The sequence below is a fragment of the Cucurbita maxima genome, unplaced genomic scaffold (genome assembly GCF_002738345.1).
Source record: "Cucurbita maxima cultivar Rimu unplaced genomic scaffold, Cmax_1.0 Cma_Scf00007, whole genome shotgun sequence".
Classification (NCBI taxonomy): Eukaryota; Viridiplantae; Streptophyta; class Magnoliopsida; order Cucurbitales; family Cucurbitaceae; genus Cucurbita; species Cucurbita maxima.
Window position 1 is genome coordinate 2237441 of NW_019272023.1, and position 18481 is coordinate 2255921.

The following is an 18481-nucleotide window of genomic DNA, read 5'->3' on the forward strand; positions in this document are numbered from 1 at the left end:
TTTTTTGGTATATCTTTTAATTCCAAATTTTTGTGTTTATGTTTTTTAATTTTCATTATTTAAACCCTAATTTGTGATTTTTTTAAAAAAATATATATTTATATTATTTATTTGCATAATAGTGAAAATATACTATAAAATTCAAGGAAAAAATTAAAAATAATTTTTAGAGAGTACAATTAAAAAAGTTAAAAAAAATAATAATTGACATTTTAATTGATATTCAATATATATATATATTATAAGTTATTTAGAAATATTTTAAATGAATTATTTGGATTAAAAAATAAGTTATTATTTGCATATTTTTATTTTTATTTTTATTTTAAAAATAAAAATAAATTGAGTGGTATAGTATTTAAATTAAATGAAAGTGGATGAAATGAATTAATTCCGACAAGTAAAATTACGGAAATGTTATGAAAATACTAAATTAGAGTAAATAAATATTTACTAATATTGGAATGTGACATAAAGTTTGACCACCAACATAAAATAAAGCGGCTTTGGGTATGGTGGAAATTAATGATGATTGGCACGGGAACTCAATGACCTTAAACGCATCCCTTCCCTTCAACCACACCATTTAATGCTACATTCAAAACACAACCCTCCTTCCAAAATGTCTACACTGGTTGTTGGTTGCAGTGGGAACGAACCGTTCTTATAAAAGTGTCTAAACCTCTTTCTATACCCGTTTTAGAATCGTGGGGTTGACGGCGATATGTAATGGGCCGAAACGGACAATATCTACTAGCGGTGAGCTTAGACGTTGGGTTCCAAAAGAAGTGAATTGTGAGATCTCACATTCGTTGGAGAGGGAAACAAATGATTTCTTTTAAGTGTGTGGAAACCTCTCCCTAACAAACACATTTTAAAACCTCTCCCATACGTAACATGTGGAATGAGATTATATCTACTAATGGTGAGTTAGAGCTGTTACAAATAGTATCAGACCCAGACACCGGGCGGTGTGCCAGCTAAAATGCTATGTCTCAAAATGAAGTGGATTGTGAGATCCTACATCGACTGAAGAGTAAACGAAGCAGATGTGCATAATACAAGTAATAATGCACTGGGCTGCTATCTATGTTCACAATTATTTTCTTCGTACATTTATAGAAAAATAAAATCTTAGTATCATAAAAACGATTCATTTTAAAAAGTACATATTAATTATCAAAAACATGTAGAAATTAAATAATTATAATTTAATTATAATCAAATATCAACAAACGGTCCCGTAGCTCAGTTGGTTAGAGCGTTGGTCTTATGAGCCGAAGGTCGCGGGTTCGAGCCCCGCCGGGACCATTTACTTACCATGACAGGCCCACAATCATTTTGTCTTTTTTTTTTTTTTAATAAATTGAACTAATAAATCACATTAACCTCTTACAAATAAATTAAATCAGTCAATCAATAATATTTAACTCATTTAAATTAACATATTGAATTTATTACATTTATTAAATTAAAAGCATTTCAATTTAAAAAAAATGTATAGAGTATATATTCAAAAAAAAAATTATTTTTTAATTTTATATTAATATAATAGGCTAATTAAAATAACTCAGTAATGATTTTATAAGTTATTGACCTCTAAAATTCATCATCATGCTTCATGCCATTTATTCTTCTCATTTAATTTTTTCGTCATAATATTTCTTTAATAAAAATAAAAATAAAAATAAATGGTAAAAGTATTGATATGAAATTAATTGCAAAATTATTTTATCCAAAGGATGCACCAATTTCAGGGGTAAAATTGGAAGAAAATTACATTAAATTTATTTCTGAAAAATTGGGCATGTCTTATATGTAAAATCGATGAGAATGATCAAATTCCACGCCATCCTATTGACACATTTGATAGGGTGCGTAACACCAAATAAAACTCTTAATTATTTTTAAAAAAACAAATGCATTCAAAGTTGACTTTTATTCTTATTTTTTTTAATTTAAAAAATAAATAAAACTGTAACTTTGACTTTTCCTCTAATTATTTCCAATTTTAATATTTAAGACTTTAAAAGTAACCGTTTTAATCTCTAAAATTTAAATAATATTCCCATTATAGTCATATTTTTAATCACATTATCTATTAAATAGTTAATGACAAAATAATAAAATATTTTTTTATCTAAACTTTGAATATATAACTTTTAAAATAAAATAATTATGCTTATTTGATTTTTAAGTATATAATAATAATGGATCTGACATAATGATTTGATTTGATCATATCTTGACCCTTCATTATTTTATTTTATTTTTTATTTCTTAAACGTGGATTTAGATATTATTTTATTGAGGAATCCAAATGAGACCTTTGTTATAAATATAATAAATTACAATTTTAATGGTTGAGATGTAATTAATAATATAAATTAATTATCTACCTATATACTTCAAAAGTCATGCTGTCATACGTCAATTAATGCTAATTAAGAAGTATACATTAAAATTTAAATATTTCTTAACTAAAAGTAAATATTTAAAGACTTTAATCAATTTTTTAACTTACAAGTAGATTAATTATTATTAAAAGTTAGAATATCGTACTGTTTCAATAATCTGACAACTCAACTCAAATCGAAAATAAAAGGTTGGGTCGGATTGGGTTGTGAGCTCTATTCGAGTTACTCGGAACACCAATTCAATCAACTCGAAATTATGGGTTTGGTCACACCTTTATAACTATCTATTAATTTTAACATCGAAAGTTGAACCCTCGAATTTGTTGATACGGAAACCGAGATTCTAACGGCTATGGATTAAAATATATATTACGCTTTAAATTAAGCTAAAAGCCACATGTTCTAACATGCCCTTTTTACTATAATATTACATGTTGAGTTATATATATAAATATATAATTCAGTGAAAAATATTGCATTATTTGAGTTTCTCTCTATCTAGAATGAACCCAAAAACAAAGGAGAAGGAAGGAGGGAGAATGATTGAGGTGGGGGAAATAGGAAGAAGAAGAAGCTTTAGTTCGAGTTTCGGGAGGCGCTCGGTGGCAGTGGAGGACGACGACGATGACGGTGATATTAAAGATGTTTCTCTTTGGACGTCGATCGAGAGATTGCCAACGTTCGAACGACTGAGATCGTCGTTGTTCGACGATGCTCGGGGAGAAGCGGAGAGAAGAGTCGTGGTCGATGTTACAAAGCTTGGAGATGAAGAGCGCCATCTCTTCATTCAAAACCTCATCAAACACATTGAGAATGATAATCACAAGCTTTTGAGAAAAGTCAAGGAGAGAATCCACAAGTAAGCCTTTTTTTTTTCTTTTTTTTTTTAAATTTTCATTTTATTAAATATATTTTACAAAATTAAATTAAATTAAATTAAAATTTAATTGAAGGGTTGGTGAGAAATTCCCAAGGGTAGAAGTGGAATACAAAAATGTGAATATTGAAGCTAAGTGTGAGATTGTTCGAGGCAAAGCTCTTCCCACGCTTTGGAATTCGCTTCAAACCAATCTTTTTGTAAGCATTTTATTTTATTTTATTTTATTATTTAATGGAAAAAATATAGAGAAATTTGAATTAAAAAAACATAAATAATTGCTATATTTTAATTTTAATTTTATTATTTTCTTGTAATTAAATTTTAAAAACTATTTTATTTAGTTTACATGATTAATAAGAATTGGAATGAGATTCTTTATTTTATTTTATTTTATTTTATTTTATTTTATTTCTTTTAACAGAATCTTATTCTTTTAAAATTTCGTCCGAATATTGTATGACGTAATAAATGGAGGGTTTTTTTTTGTGGATAAATAGAAAAAAAAATTAATATCTGGGAATTAATTAAATTAAATTAATTAAGTAAGTATAAATGAGAATTTAAATATTTTTTTAATTCCTCTAACAAAATGTGAAATGATTATTTGATGATTTAAAATATTGTTCTAGAATTTCTTGATTTTTTTATTTTAATTTTGTGTTTTATTTTGTTAGGGTATTATTAATTTTTGTGGTGGAAAATCCCATGGAGCTAAAATTAATATAATTGAGGAGGTTAGTGGTGTCATAAAGGCTGGAAGGTATTTCTTTTTTCTTTTTTTTCTTTTTTCTTTTTAGAGCTTTTTAAATATTCACCTCATTTGTTTATTTTAATTTTGAGACTAATGGATATAATCATAAAAATAAGTAAAAATATATATATATATTTTTATTAATTAAAATTTGGGACTCATAGTTTAGAAAATTATGTTTCAATTAACTAAAAATTATTTAAAAGAAAGAATAAATAATACAAATGTATATATGTATATTTTAAAATTAATAATAAATTTGAATTTATTTGGTTGAACACAATTTAATATATAAAAATATGTTTATTTATGGGTAAAAGGAATGAGTTTGATTCAGGTTAACTCTGCTGCTTGGGCCCCCAGGATGCGGTAAGACCACACTACTAAAAGCTCTGTCTGGAAATCTTCACAAATCTCTCAAGGTATTTTTTTTTTAATGCAAAACTTTAATTCAGCTTTTAATTTCATGACATTGTTACAATTAAAATCTTCGGTCGCCTATGAATCATCGAGGTAGAGGACTTAGCCTTCTTCGGTCGGTTTTGTCATGCATGTGCTCAACCAACCCGGACCGATCAAAATGGTAATTTTAAATGTTTGATAGTAATAATTGTATAGTTCGTCGGTAGTTAACATGTTTTTTTTTTTAATTTAAGAGTTTAAGAGTTTAATCAAAGAATTAAAAGCGTTAGCGATATAACTGAAAGTTTAAGAGTATGCCATTGTGATTGCAATGGTATCTATTTCTTTACTAATCTTATTTTCACGGAAAAAGATGACAGGAGAAATTTGTTACAATGGGCACAAACTTGAGGAATTTGTCCCCCAAAAAATAAGTGCATATATAAGCCAATATGACCTACACATTCCCGAGATGACGGTGAGGGAAACCCTTGATTTTTCAGCACGGTGTCAAGGGGTCGGAAGTCGAGCAGGTGGGTTTACCAATTTTTTTTAATGTATAATCGAAACTTTGTTAACTTATAAATTTAGTCTCATTACTAAATAACTTCTTAGTCTCCATTTTCGCTCCACATTTCATTCTCGAACTCATGAAATTTCCCATTAAATTATTTCATGGGATTCGGATTTTTCGTGAATAAGTTATCTTTATTTAGCGTTCAATAAATAAATAAAAAAATCAATTAAATTAAACATGTTATATGCTTGATTATAAAATTTTAAAAATATCAGTAAAAACCCATTTTGTGTGGGATTGTTTGGTTTTTTACTGTGAAGATATGATGGAGGAGGTTTGTAAAAGGGAGAAGGAACAAGGAATTATTCCAGATCCTGATGTTGATATTTACATGAAGGTAAATTTTTATTTTTATTTTTATTTTATTTTATTTTATTTTATTTATTTTTTTAATTTTATGTATTAAAATTAAATAGGCCACTTCTGTTGAAGGACTAAGACAAAGTCTTCAAACAGATTACATACTGAAGGTCTGTTCTCTTTTATCCAATTTCAATTTTTTAATGTTTTTTTTTAATTGAATTTAAACATTAAACTCGAGTAAATGGTAAAAAAAAATGTTAATTTTACCCAATGTTACCCAAATTTATCCATCGATGTTGCAGATTCTTGGGCTTGATATTTGTGCTGAAACACTGATAGGGGATGCTATGAGAAGAGGCATTTCAGGTGGCCAAAAGAAGAGATTAACGACGGGTAATGTTGATAATTAGCTTTCGAAATACTTGAGTTCTTTCAAAAACCAGCAATAATATTTCAAAACTACTTTCGGAGTGTAGAAATTTGATAGAACGTTCAACGGAATTGTGACATGAACGAAAATTATGACCGAGATATATGGTGGTGACCTGAAATGAAAACAGAACACGTTTTAGAAGTTGATTGGATTGAAATAAAATTTAAAAAAAAAAAAAAAAAACATGCAGGAGAAATGATGGTTGGTCCACACAGAGCTTTGTTCATGGATGAAATAACAAATGGATTGGACAGTTCCACAGCATTTCAAATCGTTTCTTGTCTGCAAAATCTAGCTCATTTTACAGATGCTACAATACTTGTCTCCCTTCTTCAGCCAGCTCCCGAAACCTTCGATCTCTTCGACGACATAATCTTGATGGCTCAAAAGAAGATCATATATCACGGTCCTCGTGATCGAGTTCTTGAATTCTTTGAGGATTGTGGTTTCAAGTGCCCTGAGAGAAAAGGGATAGCAGATTTTCTTCAAGAGGTCATTTCCAGAAACGATCAGCCACAGTTTTGGTACTGTAACGACATTCCTTACGCATATATCTCGGTCGATGCATTTTGTACAAAGTTCGAGTCATCGAGGAAGCTCGATGAGGAGGATGTCTCAAAAAGCCATTTGGATGATGATGATGATGTCTCCATGTTGGATACTGACAGTGTTTCTAAATGGCAAGTGTTTAAAGCTTGTGCATCAAGGGAACTCCTCCTCATGAGACGAAATTCATTTGTTTACGTCTTCAAAACGGCTCAGGTTAGTGTGTTCTAACTTAATATTGGTTGAACGATGAACGTAATCACTAAGCTTTGAAATTTGTGTCTATCTATTTGACTCGAGCAGCTTTTTATCATTGGTTTGGTCACAATGACGGTGTTTCTTCGAACACGAATGGAAGTCGATCTCGAGCATGCTAACTACTACATGGGAGCCTTGTTTTATGCACTTATTTTACTACTTGTTGATGGGGTTCCAGAGTTGGCTATGACCATTCAAAGATTGGAAGTTTTCTATAAACAAAAACAATTCTACTTCTATCAAGCATGGGCCTACGCAATTCCCACAGCCATTTTGAAGATCCCTCTTTCACTTGTGGAATCATTAGTATGGACATGTCTTACTTATTATGTTATTGGCTTCACTCCGCAGCTCAGTAGGTCAGTTTTGATCCAAAAACTTTAAGTTTTAGCTTTGTTTTAGTGTTTATACGCTGTGAATGTTTTGTTTGATAGGTTCCTTAAACAAGCTGTTCTTCTGTTTGCGGTGCACTTAACATCATTATCTATGTATCGGCTAATAGCCTCAATCTTCCAAACCCAAGTAGCTTCCATGACAGTAGGGAGTTTTGCAATATTGTTAGTCTTGTTGTTTGGTGGCTTCATCATCTCGCATTGTAAGTTTTTCAATCACTCTCATTTAAAAGACCGAGCGAGTGAATTATCAATATTAATTGGGAAGAAAATGACGGTGTTCGAGTTTTGCAGCCTCCATGCCTGCTTGGTTGGGATGGGCTTTTTGGGTTTCGCCTATTAGTTACGGAGAAATTGGCCTTTCTGTCAATGAGTTTCTTGCTCCGAGGTGGCAAAAGGTATAAAACTTGTGTTCGACACTCATTTCTATGGTTACGTAAGATACGAATCGATCGACAACTTAGAGCCTAGCTTGACTGATCGAGATGTGTATTTTTTACCATGAGGTCAGAGATTCGAGTCCTTAAGTATGATTGTTTTGTGCTCCAACTTTTGTAGGTACAAGCTACAAACACTACAATAGGTTATGAAGTGCTTCGAAGTCGAGGACTCAATTATCATCAATACTTGTATTGGATTTCACTTGCAGCCTTGTTCGGGTTTACACTCATTTTCAATACCGGATTTGTCTTGGCCCTAACTTTCCTCGAGCGTAAGTCTATTACAAGTTTGGTCTCTAAATTTTTGTGAATAAGTCTTTGATTAACAAGTCTATTCTTCATTTAGCTCCCGGGTCGTCTCGTGCGATTATCTCACACGAAAAGCTCTTGCAAACAAAGAGCAGTGAAGAAGGCAATGGCAGTGCTAGTTCTGTGGAAAAAGCATCTTCTCCTAAGACCAACATAGAATCCAGAAAAGGTCACTTATCATTGTGATTGGGTTTATTGATGTTCTTGTGTTTTGATATGTTTTTCATGATCTGGTTGCTTCAAATAACAGGAAGAATAGCTTTGCCTTTCACACCTTTAACAGTAGTGTTTCGAGATTTGCAGTATCATGTGGACATGCCATTGGTAGTACTCTTCAAACTCTTAACCAAATTAGCTTGTCTGTGAGATTGTTTTCGGCCTTTTAAAATTGTGATGTTGGTTTTAGATAGAGATGTTCACAGGGTAGGGATAGGGATGGAGAAGCTTTTCTCGTCCCCATCCCACCTCCTGTTTCAATCTCTATCCTTGAGAAAATTTTCACTTAGTTTCGTGAAGCGGGATTGGAACTTGGGCAGAGGTGAGGACGGGGACGACAATGGGGATATAATATTGTGAGATCCCATATCAGTTGGGGAGAAGAACAAAACATACTTTATAAGGGTGTGGAAACCTCTCCCTAGTAGACATGTTTTAAAAATCTTGAAGGGAAGCCTAAAAGGGAAATTCTAAAGAGGACGATATCTGCTAGTGGTGGGCTTGGGCCGTTACAAATGGTATCAAAGCCAGACATTGGGCGATGTGCCAGCGAGGAGGCTAAGCTCCAAAGGGGGGTGTACACAAGGCGGTGTGCCAACAAGGAGCTAGGCCTGAAAGGGGGTGGATTGAGGAGTCCACATCGATTGGAAAAGGGAACAAGTGTCAGTGAAGACGCTAGCCCCCAAAAAGGGGTGGATTGTGAGATCCCACGTTGGTTGAGGAGGAGAACGAAACATTCTTTATAAGGGTGTGGAAACTTCTCCCTAGCAGACACGTTTTAAAAACCTTGAGAGGAAGCCCGAAGGGAAAAACCTAAAGAGGACAATACCTGCTAGTGGTAGGCTTGGGCCGTCATATAATCCTCGTGCCCGTCCCCGGCCCTATTAGCTAAAGAATAGAAATCTCTCCTTGCTCTCTCCCCTTCTCCACTCACTCCGTATTCATGGTTGAAGTACTAACTTTTTTTTTTTTTTTTTGATTCAAGGAAATGAGAGAACGGGGTTTCACCCAGAAGAAACTCCAACTCCTTTCAGATCTAACAGGGGCTTTAAGGCCTGGTGTCCTCACGGCATTGATGGGTGTAAGTGGAGCTGGGAAGACAACTCTGCTTGATGTTCTTGCAGGAAGAAAAACATACGGATACATAGAAGGAGATATCAAAATTGGTGGCTTTCCTAAAGTTCAAAAGACATTTGCTCGGATATCTGGTTACTGTGAGCAAACTGATATACATTCTCCTCAAATAACAGTGGAAGAATCACTTATCTTCTCTGCTTCGCTCCGTTTAGCATCTGATATCGACTCGGAAACAAAAGCGGTATCGTATAGTTCCCCCTCTTTAGCTAAAACTTACATGTAATATCTAATGTTGATATTAGTTTCTTGTTTCACAGCAATTTGTGAATGAAGTCCTTGAGACCATTGAACTTGATGACATAAAAGACATGTTGGTTGGCAGACCGGGTGTTAGTGGTTTATCGACCGAGCAGCGTAAACGCTTAACCATAGCTGTGGAGCTTGTTTCCAATCCCTCTATCATCTTCATGGATGAGCCTACCACTGGTTTGGACGCAAGAGCAGCTGCCATTGTCATGCGAGCGGTCAAGAATGTGGTTGATACTGGAAGAACAATAGTTTGTACCATCCACCAGCCGAGTATTGACATCTTTGAATCGTTTGATGAGGTAAAAATCTTTCAAATGTTTTTTCTTTATAGAACTATCCATTTTTTAAGGCAGCTTCTGCTATGAATCACAACTCTTCACAATGGCTGATATTGTCCACTTTGAGCATAAGCTCTCGTACCTTTGTCTTGGGCTTCTCCAAAAGGCCTCATACCAATGGAGATGTATTTCTTACTTATAAACTCATAATCATTCCTAAATTAGCCAATGTGAGACTCTCTCCCAACAATTCTCAACAGCTTCACACCTTTCTGTGCAGATGATTCTTTTGAAAACTGGTGGTCACATGATCTACTGTGGACCACTCGGACAACGTTCAAGAAGGCTTATAGAATACTTTGAGGTAAGCTTGCTGTGCTACTAGCAATGCTGCTTGTGACCATATATTCCCTTTTCATTGTTTCTATTACACACACAGCATGTTCCTGGGGTTTCAAAGATCAGAGAAAACTACAATCCTGCAACATGGATGCTAGAGGTTACCTCTCCCTCAGCAGAATCTGAACTCGGTATAGATTTTTCTCAAGTATACAAGAACTCGACTCTCTATGAGTGAGTAACGCTCTATAACTTTGTTTTTTGTTTCAATTTCGACTCCAAATAGTGAGCGAGTTTGAATTAAATGTTTTGGAAGTGCAAGTTTCAGGGAAAACTTTGTCGAAACTTTTGAAGTTTAGTTGGAATCTATTGTTCGCACGTCACGATATCGATGACGTAACTATTTTATTATCTATTGAAAAGAAGAGTGAAGGACATAAAACATTATAGCGGCCCAAGCCCACCACTAGCAAATATTGTCCTCTTTAAAACGCGTCTGCTAGGGAGAGGTTTTCACATCCTTATAAAGGGTGTTTCGTTCTCCTCCCCAACCGATGTGGGATCTCACAAACATACTTTTCTATGATATGTTTTGCAGGACTAACAAAGAGCTTGTGGATCAGTTGAGCAGTCCGCCTCCTGGTTCGAGCGATTTGCGTTTTTCGAAGGTCTTTTCGCAAGGTTTCGTCGGACAGTTGAAGGCTTGTCTTTGGAAACAAAACTTGTCATATTGGAGAAGTCCTTCATATAACTTAATCCGTTTGATGCATACACTTGCATCGTCTTTGATGTTTGGGGCACTATTCTGGAAGCAAGGGAAAGAGCTGTGAGTATTTTTATGCATTGAATGTGAAAGCTTTTGGTGCCATTTTCCAATCCATTTCAGTTGTCAAAGTGTTAGGATACTGATAAGAATGAGCAAACTTTGTGTTGTGTTTATGTCTGTGTTTGAAGAGAAAACCAGCAGAACTTGTTCAATATTTTCGGTTCGATGTACACTGCTGTAATCTTCCTTGGAATTGACAATTGCTCATCAGTCCTTCCTTATGTATCAATGGAGAGAACTGTGATGTACAGAGAAAGGTTTGCTGGGATGTATTCTTCATGGGCTTATTCACTTGCGCAGGTACATTTTCATTTTAACTTGTTCAACCCTTTTGATCCTAATGATCTAGCTTTTAGCTTAAATTATAAGTTTATTCCCTTCTATCTTTAAACGAGACCAAAACCATTATCGAACAGGGCCTAAATTGTAACAGCTCAAACCCACCGTTTGCAGATATTGTCCTCTTTGGGCTTTTCCTTTCGAGTTTCCCCTCAAGGTTTTTAAAACGCGCCTGCTAGAGATGTTTCCACACCCTTATAAAGAATGTTTCGTTCTCCTCCCCAACCGATGTGGAATTTCACAATCCACCCCCCTTCAGGGCCAGCGTCCTCGCTTACACTCGTTCCCTTCTCCAATCGATGTGGGATCCCCAAGTCCACCCCCTTTGGGGCCCAGCGTCCTTGCTGGCACACCGCCTCATGTCCACCCTCCTTTAGTGCTCAGCCTCCTCGTTGGCACATCGCCCGATGTTTGACTCTGATACCATTTGTAAAAGCTCAAGCCCGCTGCAGGCATATATTGTCTTTTTGGGTTTTCCCTTTCGGGCTTCCTCTAAAGTTTTTTAAAACGCGCCTGCTAGAGGTAGGTTTCCAGACCCTTATAAAGAATGATTTGTTCTCCACCTCAACCGATGTGGGATCTCACATGAATATTCCACGAGCAAAGAAAGTGGCTTGCCCCACAACTCAAAACCACTAAAATTCTATTTTTCTTAACTTTTTGTCTATGTTTGTAGCTAATATATGAACACATAAGCCAGTTCACTGAGATTTTGAAGCTCTATATATTGTGAAGTTCTCTAAAAAGTTGTCAAATTTCAAAACTTTGTCTAACTTTGCAGGTGCTTGTGGAGGTTCCTTACTTGTTAGTACAAGCAGCTACGTATGTAATCATCACTTACCCCATGATTGGATTCTATGGCTCAGCATCCAAAGTGTTTTGGTGTTTCTACTCGATATTATGTGCACTTCTCTACTTCAACTATCTTGGGATGCTGCTTGTCTCCATCACACCAAACTTTCAAATTGCTAACATCTTGTCGTCTGCCTTCTACACTATGTTCAATCTCTTTTCTGGTTTTCTTATTCCCCATCCGGTAAGCCATGGCTCCTCCTTGATGCTCTTTATTTTGCCTCGGACATGACAAAGACTATATCATGTGTCTGTTTAGCATACTTAACAAGTGCTTGATACGTGTCTCACAACTAATGTAAAACAGATCCACTATGCTAATAAGTGTTCGATATGGTCCAACAAGCATCTTAGCGGGTTGGACATGATGATCAAAAAGGAAAAGTTTGAAGAAGTAACGACCAAAATGAAATGATTAGTAAGGTTATTCATAGAGATAACATGTGAGATCTCACATCGATTGGAGAGGAGGAGTACTAGAGAGGATGTTGGGCCCCGAAGGGGATGGATTGTGAGATCCCACATCGATTGGAGAGAGGAACGAAACATTCTTTATAAAGGTGTAGAAACCTCTCCCTAGGAGACGCGTTTTAAAAACCTTGAGGGGAAGCCCGAAAGAGAAAGCCCAAAGAGGACAATACCTACTAGTAGTGCGCTTGAGCTTCCTTTTATATTTTTGCTCTCTTTTCTATCATCTCCATGAAAGCTCGGGTTTTTGAGCTCGGTTTTTCAGTAAATAAAAGTTTCTCTGTTTTTATGCAGCAAATCCCAAAGTGGTGGACATGGTTGTATTACATGACACCAACATCATGGACTTTGAATAGCTTACTAACATCACAATATGGAGATATAGACAAGACACTGATGGGGTTTCAAGAAAAGACAACAGTATCAGCTTTCTTAAGAGATTACTTTGGCTTTCACCACAGTCAACTTCCCCTTGTGGGATTCATTCTCATTCTCTTCCCTCTTCTTTTTGCTTTTCTTTTTGGATTTTGTATTGGAAATTTGAACTTCCAGAGAAGGTAAGCAAAACCAATTTCTTCCTTGCTTTCCTTTGTAGATAATAAATTTAGAGTTTTAGGGTTAAATTACAAATTTAGTCCCTATAATGCACGGGACAATCTGAACCTACTTCGAGATGAAAGGAACGAACATAATCAAAGTGAGTAATACGAGTATTATTCGGTTATTATCCCCACCCATAAAGGTTTTAGTCTCTAAATTAGAGTAACATCCTGCAGCAACAAGATTTTTGTCTCTAAGTGAGGAATGAAACATCTTTATAAGAGTGGGGAAATCTCTCCCTAGCAAACACGTTTTTAAAACCTTGAGCTTTAACCCAAAAGGGAAAACCCAAAGAGAACAATATCTGCTAGCGGTGGGTTTGAGCCGTTACAAATCGAATCAGAGCCAGACACCGAGTGGAGTGCCAGCGAGGACACTAAGCCACGAAGGGAGTGGACACTGGATGGTGCACCAACGAGGACACTGAGCCCCTAAGGGGGTGGAGTATCATCGATGACATTAGACCTCGAAGGGGGTGGATTGTGAGATCTCACATTGGTTGGAGAAGGGAATGAAACATTCTTTATAAGGGTGTGGAAACCTCTCCCTATCAGACACAACCAAAAAGGGAAATCCCAATGAGGACAATATCTAGTAGCGGTGGGTTTGGGCCGTTACAAATGGTATCAGAGCCAGATTCCAAGCGATGTGTCAGCGAGGATGCTGAGTCCCAAAGGAGGTGGATTGTGAGATCCCACATCGGTTGGAGAGGGGAACAAAAATATTCTTTATAAGGGTGTAAAAACCTCTTCCTAGCAGACGCGTTTTAGAAACCTTGAGGGGAAGGCCGAAAAGAAAGCTGAAAGAAGACAATATCTGCTAGTAGGCCGTTCGAATCAAATCGTTAGATCCTCTGTTGTAGTAATGTAAATTAGGTATCACTGAAAGTAACAAGCAGGTCCAATCTGCTAACAGTAAGTCACATACATGCAGCAGATCTAAGTATAACTACATAAGGTATCAAGTCTAAACAAATGTGAATGGTAGGTCAGTTTCCATAAACTAGTAATATGAAGAATCCTACGGAAGAATCAAAACGAGAAGTTGTAATTAGAACTTTTGACGAAGTGATTCGCTCTAAGATGGAGCTAAATTCATCAGCATCATTTCCAGAAAATAGTTGCAGAGAATCGAAACTGGAAACATTACAAGTACGAACTGTAGATGAAAAGAACTATAAAGTAAAAACATAGATATACTTAAACAAAAGCTACAAAAATTTCGTATAATAAAGATTAAGTTGAAGAAGAAGATGAGGAGGAAGAAGCACCTCTTCGTCATTAGGTTTGCAAACAGTCTCATCAACCTCCCTGGTGATATCAATGGTGCGTCGAATCTTGATAGGAGGAGGCTAAAGAAGGAATAAAAATGTAAGAGAAAGAATCTCCGAGAATCGGAAAAAAATAAAATAAATAGAAGAAAGATAATGGCCCATGCAGGTTTCGAACCTAGGCCATGCTCTCAAATGTGCGAGCTTATGTTATTCATCTTAATATGCACATCTTTTTTCTTTGAATAAATAAAATAAAGCAAAATCAAAATGGCCCATGCAGGTTTCGAACCTGCGACCTTCGCGTTATTAGCACGACGCTCTAACCAACTGAGCTAATAGGCCTTACTGAAAGGATAGTTAAATTAATTAATATTTCTTTAAATAATAAAATTTTAAATTATTTCGACCATATTTTCAATTAAACGATAGAAACGGATGGTTTTTGAATAATCAATAAACAATTTATAATTTTGAAGATCAAGATGGAAATTTGATATTTATCTTACATTTTCAATTTCTAAGTTAAATTTCTAAACCAAAAATAATGATTTTTAAACCATAATATTTGTTTTATTTTATTTTTTAGATAAATTTCTCGACTAACTTTAATATAACCAATAGCTTAGCTATGTCAACTTAATCTATACATCAATGAGAATCGTTCGAAATATTTTAATTTTATATTTAAGAATAAATATATCTCACATAATTTAAAGTATTAAAATAATTAAATTTATGTTGTATAAAAGCTTCAATAATATCCTTACTTTTGAAGAGGTTTTAAAAAATACCATTTAATTTCTAAAAATGTTTTAAAAAATATAATTCATACTCTTAATTTAAATTAAACCATTAAAAATTAAAAAAATAAATAAATAAAACTTTGAGTTTTAAATTTTTGTGAATAAAATTTTACAAGAAGTTAAACTAAATACGTCGAGAAGCAGTAGAATAAACTACTATACTGAGTCTAGCTGAGTCTTAACTTGAGGTTTGTCGAGCATTTAAATAAACTATTATAGTGAATCGAGTGACTATTATAGTTGAGTTATGTCCAAACTTGAAGTTTATTCAACAGCCAAACAAACTATTTATAGTGAATCTAGTGGCTAGAGTTGAATTGAATCAAACCTTCAGTGTGTGACGAAGAGAGGATATTAAGAGAAATAGTAAGTGGAGATTCTCCGATAAAAGCCTGATGAGAGGAGCCCCCATCAATTCCTTTGAGTTTCGGTCTTGCGACCGTACTCCTCGGGCAGAGTGTTTCACGCGTTAGCTAGGTCTCTGATCCACGTAAACCAAGGACGAACGCTCATCGTTTACGGCATGGACTACCAGGGTATCTAATCTCGTTCGCTCCCCATGCTTTCGCACCTTTAAGTCCGACAGTCCGATTTGGAGAGGCGGGATATCTCGACCGTAAACACAAACTAAGATTTAATAATGTCTGTGCAACGTAATAAGATTTTTATTTAATTAGTTAAAAATTTAGAAGCTAAATTTGTAATTTGGGGGAGAGAGAGGACATTTATGTAGTCGGGTCGGGTAACGTGGTGGGCCGACGTGGTGACCCGAAAGATCATATAAATGTCGCCGTCCTCTGCACGCGATCTATCCGCTGCACAACTAAAACTCCGTCTCTTATTTATTTATTGTTTTCGTATTTAATTAAATAAATAAAAAATAAAAAACAAACAAAAACAAGAAAGAAGAAGAGAGAGAAAAACGTTCGTCTGGTTCTGACGAACCATCTTGCCGAAATCAGAATTTTCATACGCTCTTCTCTTCCTTTCTGAAACCCTAGAACAGACAAATTCCAATTCCATTTTGATCCATCGGAGACTGCATATCCGCCGCCGTGTCCCACCACCATCACCGTCGCCGCCGCCCCACACTTCTACTCCAACCATTTGATCACTTCATCGACCTCTGAAATTCACTATCAACTTCGTTTCTCTTCCCTCTAAATTTTGGAGATTTTGTTGATTTCCGAGATGACGACTCTGAAGCTAATTCACCCACCGTCATCGGCCTTCTGAGTGCCTTCCAGGTGAAGCCTAGTTATTTAACTTTGTAGGTTCTTTTGTAGCTGGCTTTAATTTTTGATTCTTAATTATGCTCGGATTATCTGGAACTTGTATTTTTTACTTACGTAGTATTGTTTACTTCAATGATATGTTATTCCATGGAAGCTGGAAAACGGTTTTTTAAGTGCATGGATCATATATTCCCAATTTTTGTTGCTATATGATTTGGAGCGTTATTTGTGACTTAAAATCAATTACGTGTTATATCTTAACATACACAGAATAATAAATTTGTGCTGAATTTTAGAGATGGGTTCTACTGGATTAGTTGTTGGAGTGTTGATCAGCTGCCTTGTTAAAATCCCATCTTGTTTTTTTTTTTCTATGAAGTTGCTGAAATATAATGTAATTTTTCGCAGAAAGGTTCTCCAAGCTGTATCTATCCTCATCATGTATCATGCTAAGAAATTTTCAACTGCGAGCTTAGTGCCACACAAATCTCAAGGTGCTGAACAAGGTGCGAGTGTTGCGGTTCTTGGTGGATCTTCAGCCAAAAGTTCAATGCCACCTGGAGGAGGTGGAAAACAACGCTTGCGATGGACATCAGATCTTCATGATCGATTTGTCGACGCCATCACACAGCTCGGTGGACCAGATAGTGGGTATTTTCTTTAAAGTAATGTTATTATGCATTTGCTTTCATATTAATTTTCAGGATTAGAACAGGGGAAATTTTTTATGAAGCCATGCATCGATTTCTTCCCAGTATTAGGTTGGTTAAATGTGGTTATATATATATATATTTTTTAACGAGTTCATGGGGTTTCAAATGAAGTAGTGTAATAGAAAAGTATGGAAGGGTTAAAGATCATGCCATAAGTTTGATTATCTCAACAAAAGTGTCTATAAGGTGGAGTTGATGTACATATAGTCTTGAATATTAAATGTGGTTCTTTGGTCCTATGTCGCCCTCGTATATGCCTATACTTTTGGGTGATGTACCCATGATGTACTCATGATGTGTGCTAACGGGTCAGCACACTCGTATATACCTATACTTTTGGGTCTGTAAGAGCCAAAAAAATCATGAATTAGAAAAACAAAGGATTGAATTCTTACATTCTCATATTACTTAGATCCCCAGGGGGTTGAAAAGCATTCTCATAGGTCAGTTATTATTAAGTATTATTAGTATTTGAGGAGTTTTAGACATGGTTGTTTTCTCGATTTTGGACAAAGTATAAAGTCAAGGGAAAATATTTGAGAGAGAACCATTACCCTTCAACTGGTCTTCCTAAAATTTGGTATTGCAACTATTCCTAAATGATGTGACTCTTGAAGCCAAGAAATAATTTAGTTTGAGAATGTCCCTCACAATCCCCTGGTGGTATTTCAGAGGATCAATAACTACCCTCACCTTGAGGATTCCACATTTAGCAGCCACCGCACTTCTCCAAAAGGGCATCTTTTATAGCAAGTCTCCAAAGCCGCCTACTTTGCAGGAGGGAAATCTTGTTGAGAAGGTTGCCAAGGCCAAACTTCATGAGAGAACGGGTAGGTTCATCTTTCTCCAAGCTATCAAAATGGGCAAATAAGAGAGAAAGGATGTTGGGGAGAAATGAGAGAGGGAGAGAAGTTTCCAAGAGAGAGAAACGGGTGATATTGAATAGAGAGGAGAGGTAGAAGAGAACTCCCAAAAAGAGAGAGAAGCGGGCGGTATTAAATAGAAAGAAAGAGAAGTTGCTTAGAGTGAGAAAAGGGTGATATAGAAAGAGAGAGGAGAGCAAGGAGGGTGGGATATAAGCTGTGCGTAAATAAACAATATTAATATTTCCACGTCAGATTATACACCCAGTCCACTTTATATATAGTCAACTAATAGTCAAAGTGCTCCAAGACAAAGCAACTGTTTATTGTAGGGTTTAAAATGTCCGTTTGGGAAATATAGTGGGCAGACAGAAAGGAATCTTTAGAACTTGAGGACACAATTGTACAACCTGTTGAACAGATCCTGTTCGAGCAAGGTCATGACCACAACAATCTCAAAACTATATGAATTAAAGGGTGTTTTTCCTTTTTCTGTTTTTGTGCCCCCCAAAAAAATGTTGCATGTATCTACGTAATATGCCCCCAACTATTTTTTTTTGGGGGGGGGGGGGGGGGGGGGGG

At 35.4% G+C, this 18481-nt stretch overlaps 2 protein-coding genes, 2 long non-coding RNA genes and 2 other non-coding genes across 7 annotated transcripts in view; 3 read left to right on the forward strand and 3 right to left on the reverse strand.

The window, feature by feature from the left end:
* Positions 1-1237: 1237 nt before the first annotated feature.
* Positions 1238-1311, forward strand: TRNAI-UAU. Its single transcript has one exon. It is a non-coding gene; the product is annotated as a tRNA-Ile (tRNA).
* A 1599-nt stretch (positions 1312-2910) lies between these two features.
* LOC111481557 (pleiotropic drug resistance protein 3-like) lies at positions 2911-13143 on the forward strand. 2 transcript variants are annotated; one of them, XM_023127038.1, is made up of 23 exons: positions 2911-3276; positions 3371-3494; positions 3972-4057; positions 4386-4470; positions 4824-4983; positions 5288-5364; positions 5444-5497; positions 5633-5723; positions 5954-6525; positions 6613-6926; positions 7002-7162; positions 7254-7357; positions 7518-7671; positions 7746-7877; positions 7959-8032; positions 8910-9242; positions 9319-9609; positions 9869-9952; positions 10028-10161; positions 10526-10753; positions 10882-11053; positions 11874-12128; positions 12707-13143. In XM_023127038.1, the coding sequence occupies exons 1-23, from the start codon at positions 2921-2923 to the stop codon at positions 12971-12973; spliced, it is 4308 nt and encodes a 1435-aa protein (XP_022982806.1). In that variant the 5' UTR covers positions 2911-2920; the 3' UTR covers positions 12974-13143. The 2 variants fall into 2 exon arrangements, with proteins under 2 accessions (XP_022982806.1, XP_022982807.1); XM_023127039.1 differs by lacking the exons at positions 2911-3276; positions 3371-3494; positions 3972-4057 and adding an exon at positions 4566-4631.
* LOC111481818 lies at positions 5732-14419 on the reverse strand. Its single transcript, XR_002718095.1, has 2 exons — positions 14283-14419; positions 5732-5875 (listed from the first exon to the last, which is right to left on the reverse strand). It is a non-coding gene; the product is annotated as an uncharacterized LOC111481818 (long non-coding RNA).
* A 134-nt stretch (positions 14420-14553) lies between these two features.
* On the reverse strand, positions 14554-14627 carry TRNAI-AAU. Its single transcript has one exon. It is a non-coding gene; the product is annotated as a tRNA-Ile (tRNA).
* Positions 14628-15960: 1333 nt separating this feature from the next.
* The window catches only part of LOC111481741 (myb family transcription factor PHL7-like), a 6346-nt gene continuing 3825 nt past the window's right edge, over positions 15961-18481 (forward strand). The window contains exons 1-2 of the mRNA XM_023127320.1: positions 15961-16335; positions 16732-16970. Coding sequence (XP_022983088.1) covers positions 16763-16970 — 208 coding nt within the window. The 5' untranslated portion in view covers positions 15961-16335; positions 16732-16762. The remainder of the gene's footprint in view (positions 16336-16731; positions 16971-18481) is intronic.
* On the reverse strand, positions 17193-17802 carry LOC111481829. The gene is made up of 2 exons (XR_002718108.1): positions 17730-17802; positions 17193-17378 (listed from the first exon to the last, which is right to left on the reverse strand). It is a non-coding gene; the product is annotated as an uncharacterized LOC111481829 (long non-coding RNA).

Coding starts and splice junctions, on each gene's coding strand:
- LOC111481557 (XM_023127038.1), top strand. CDS start 2,921: ATGAACCCAAAAACAAAGGAGAAGGAAGGAGGGAGAATGATTGAGGTG. Junction 6,526..6,612: donor ACGTCTTCAAAACGGCTCAG/GTTAGTGTGTTC, acceptor TGACTCGAGCAG/CTTTTTATCATTGGTTTGGT. Junction 11,054..11,873: donor GGGCTTATTCACTTGCGCAG/GTACATTTTCAT, acceptor CTAACTTTGCAG/GTGCTTGTGGAGGTTCCTTA.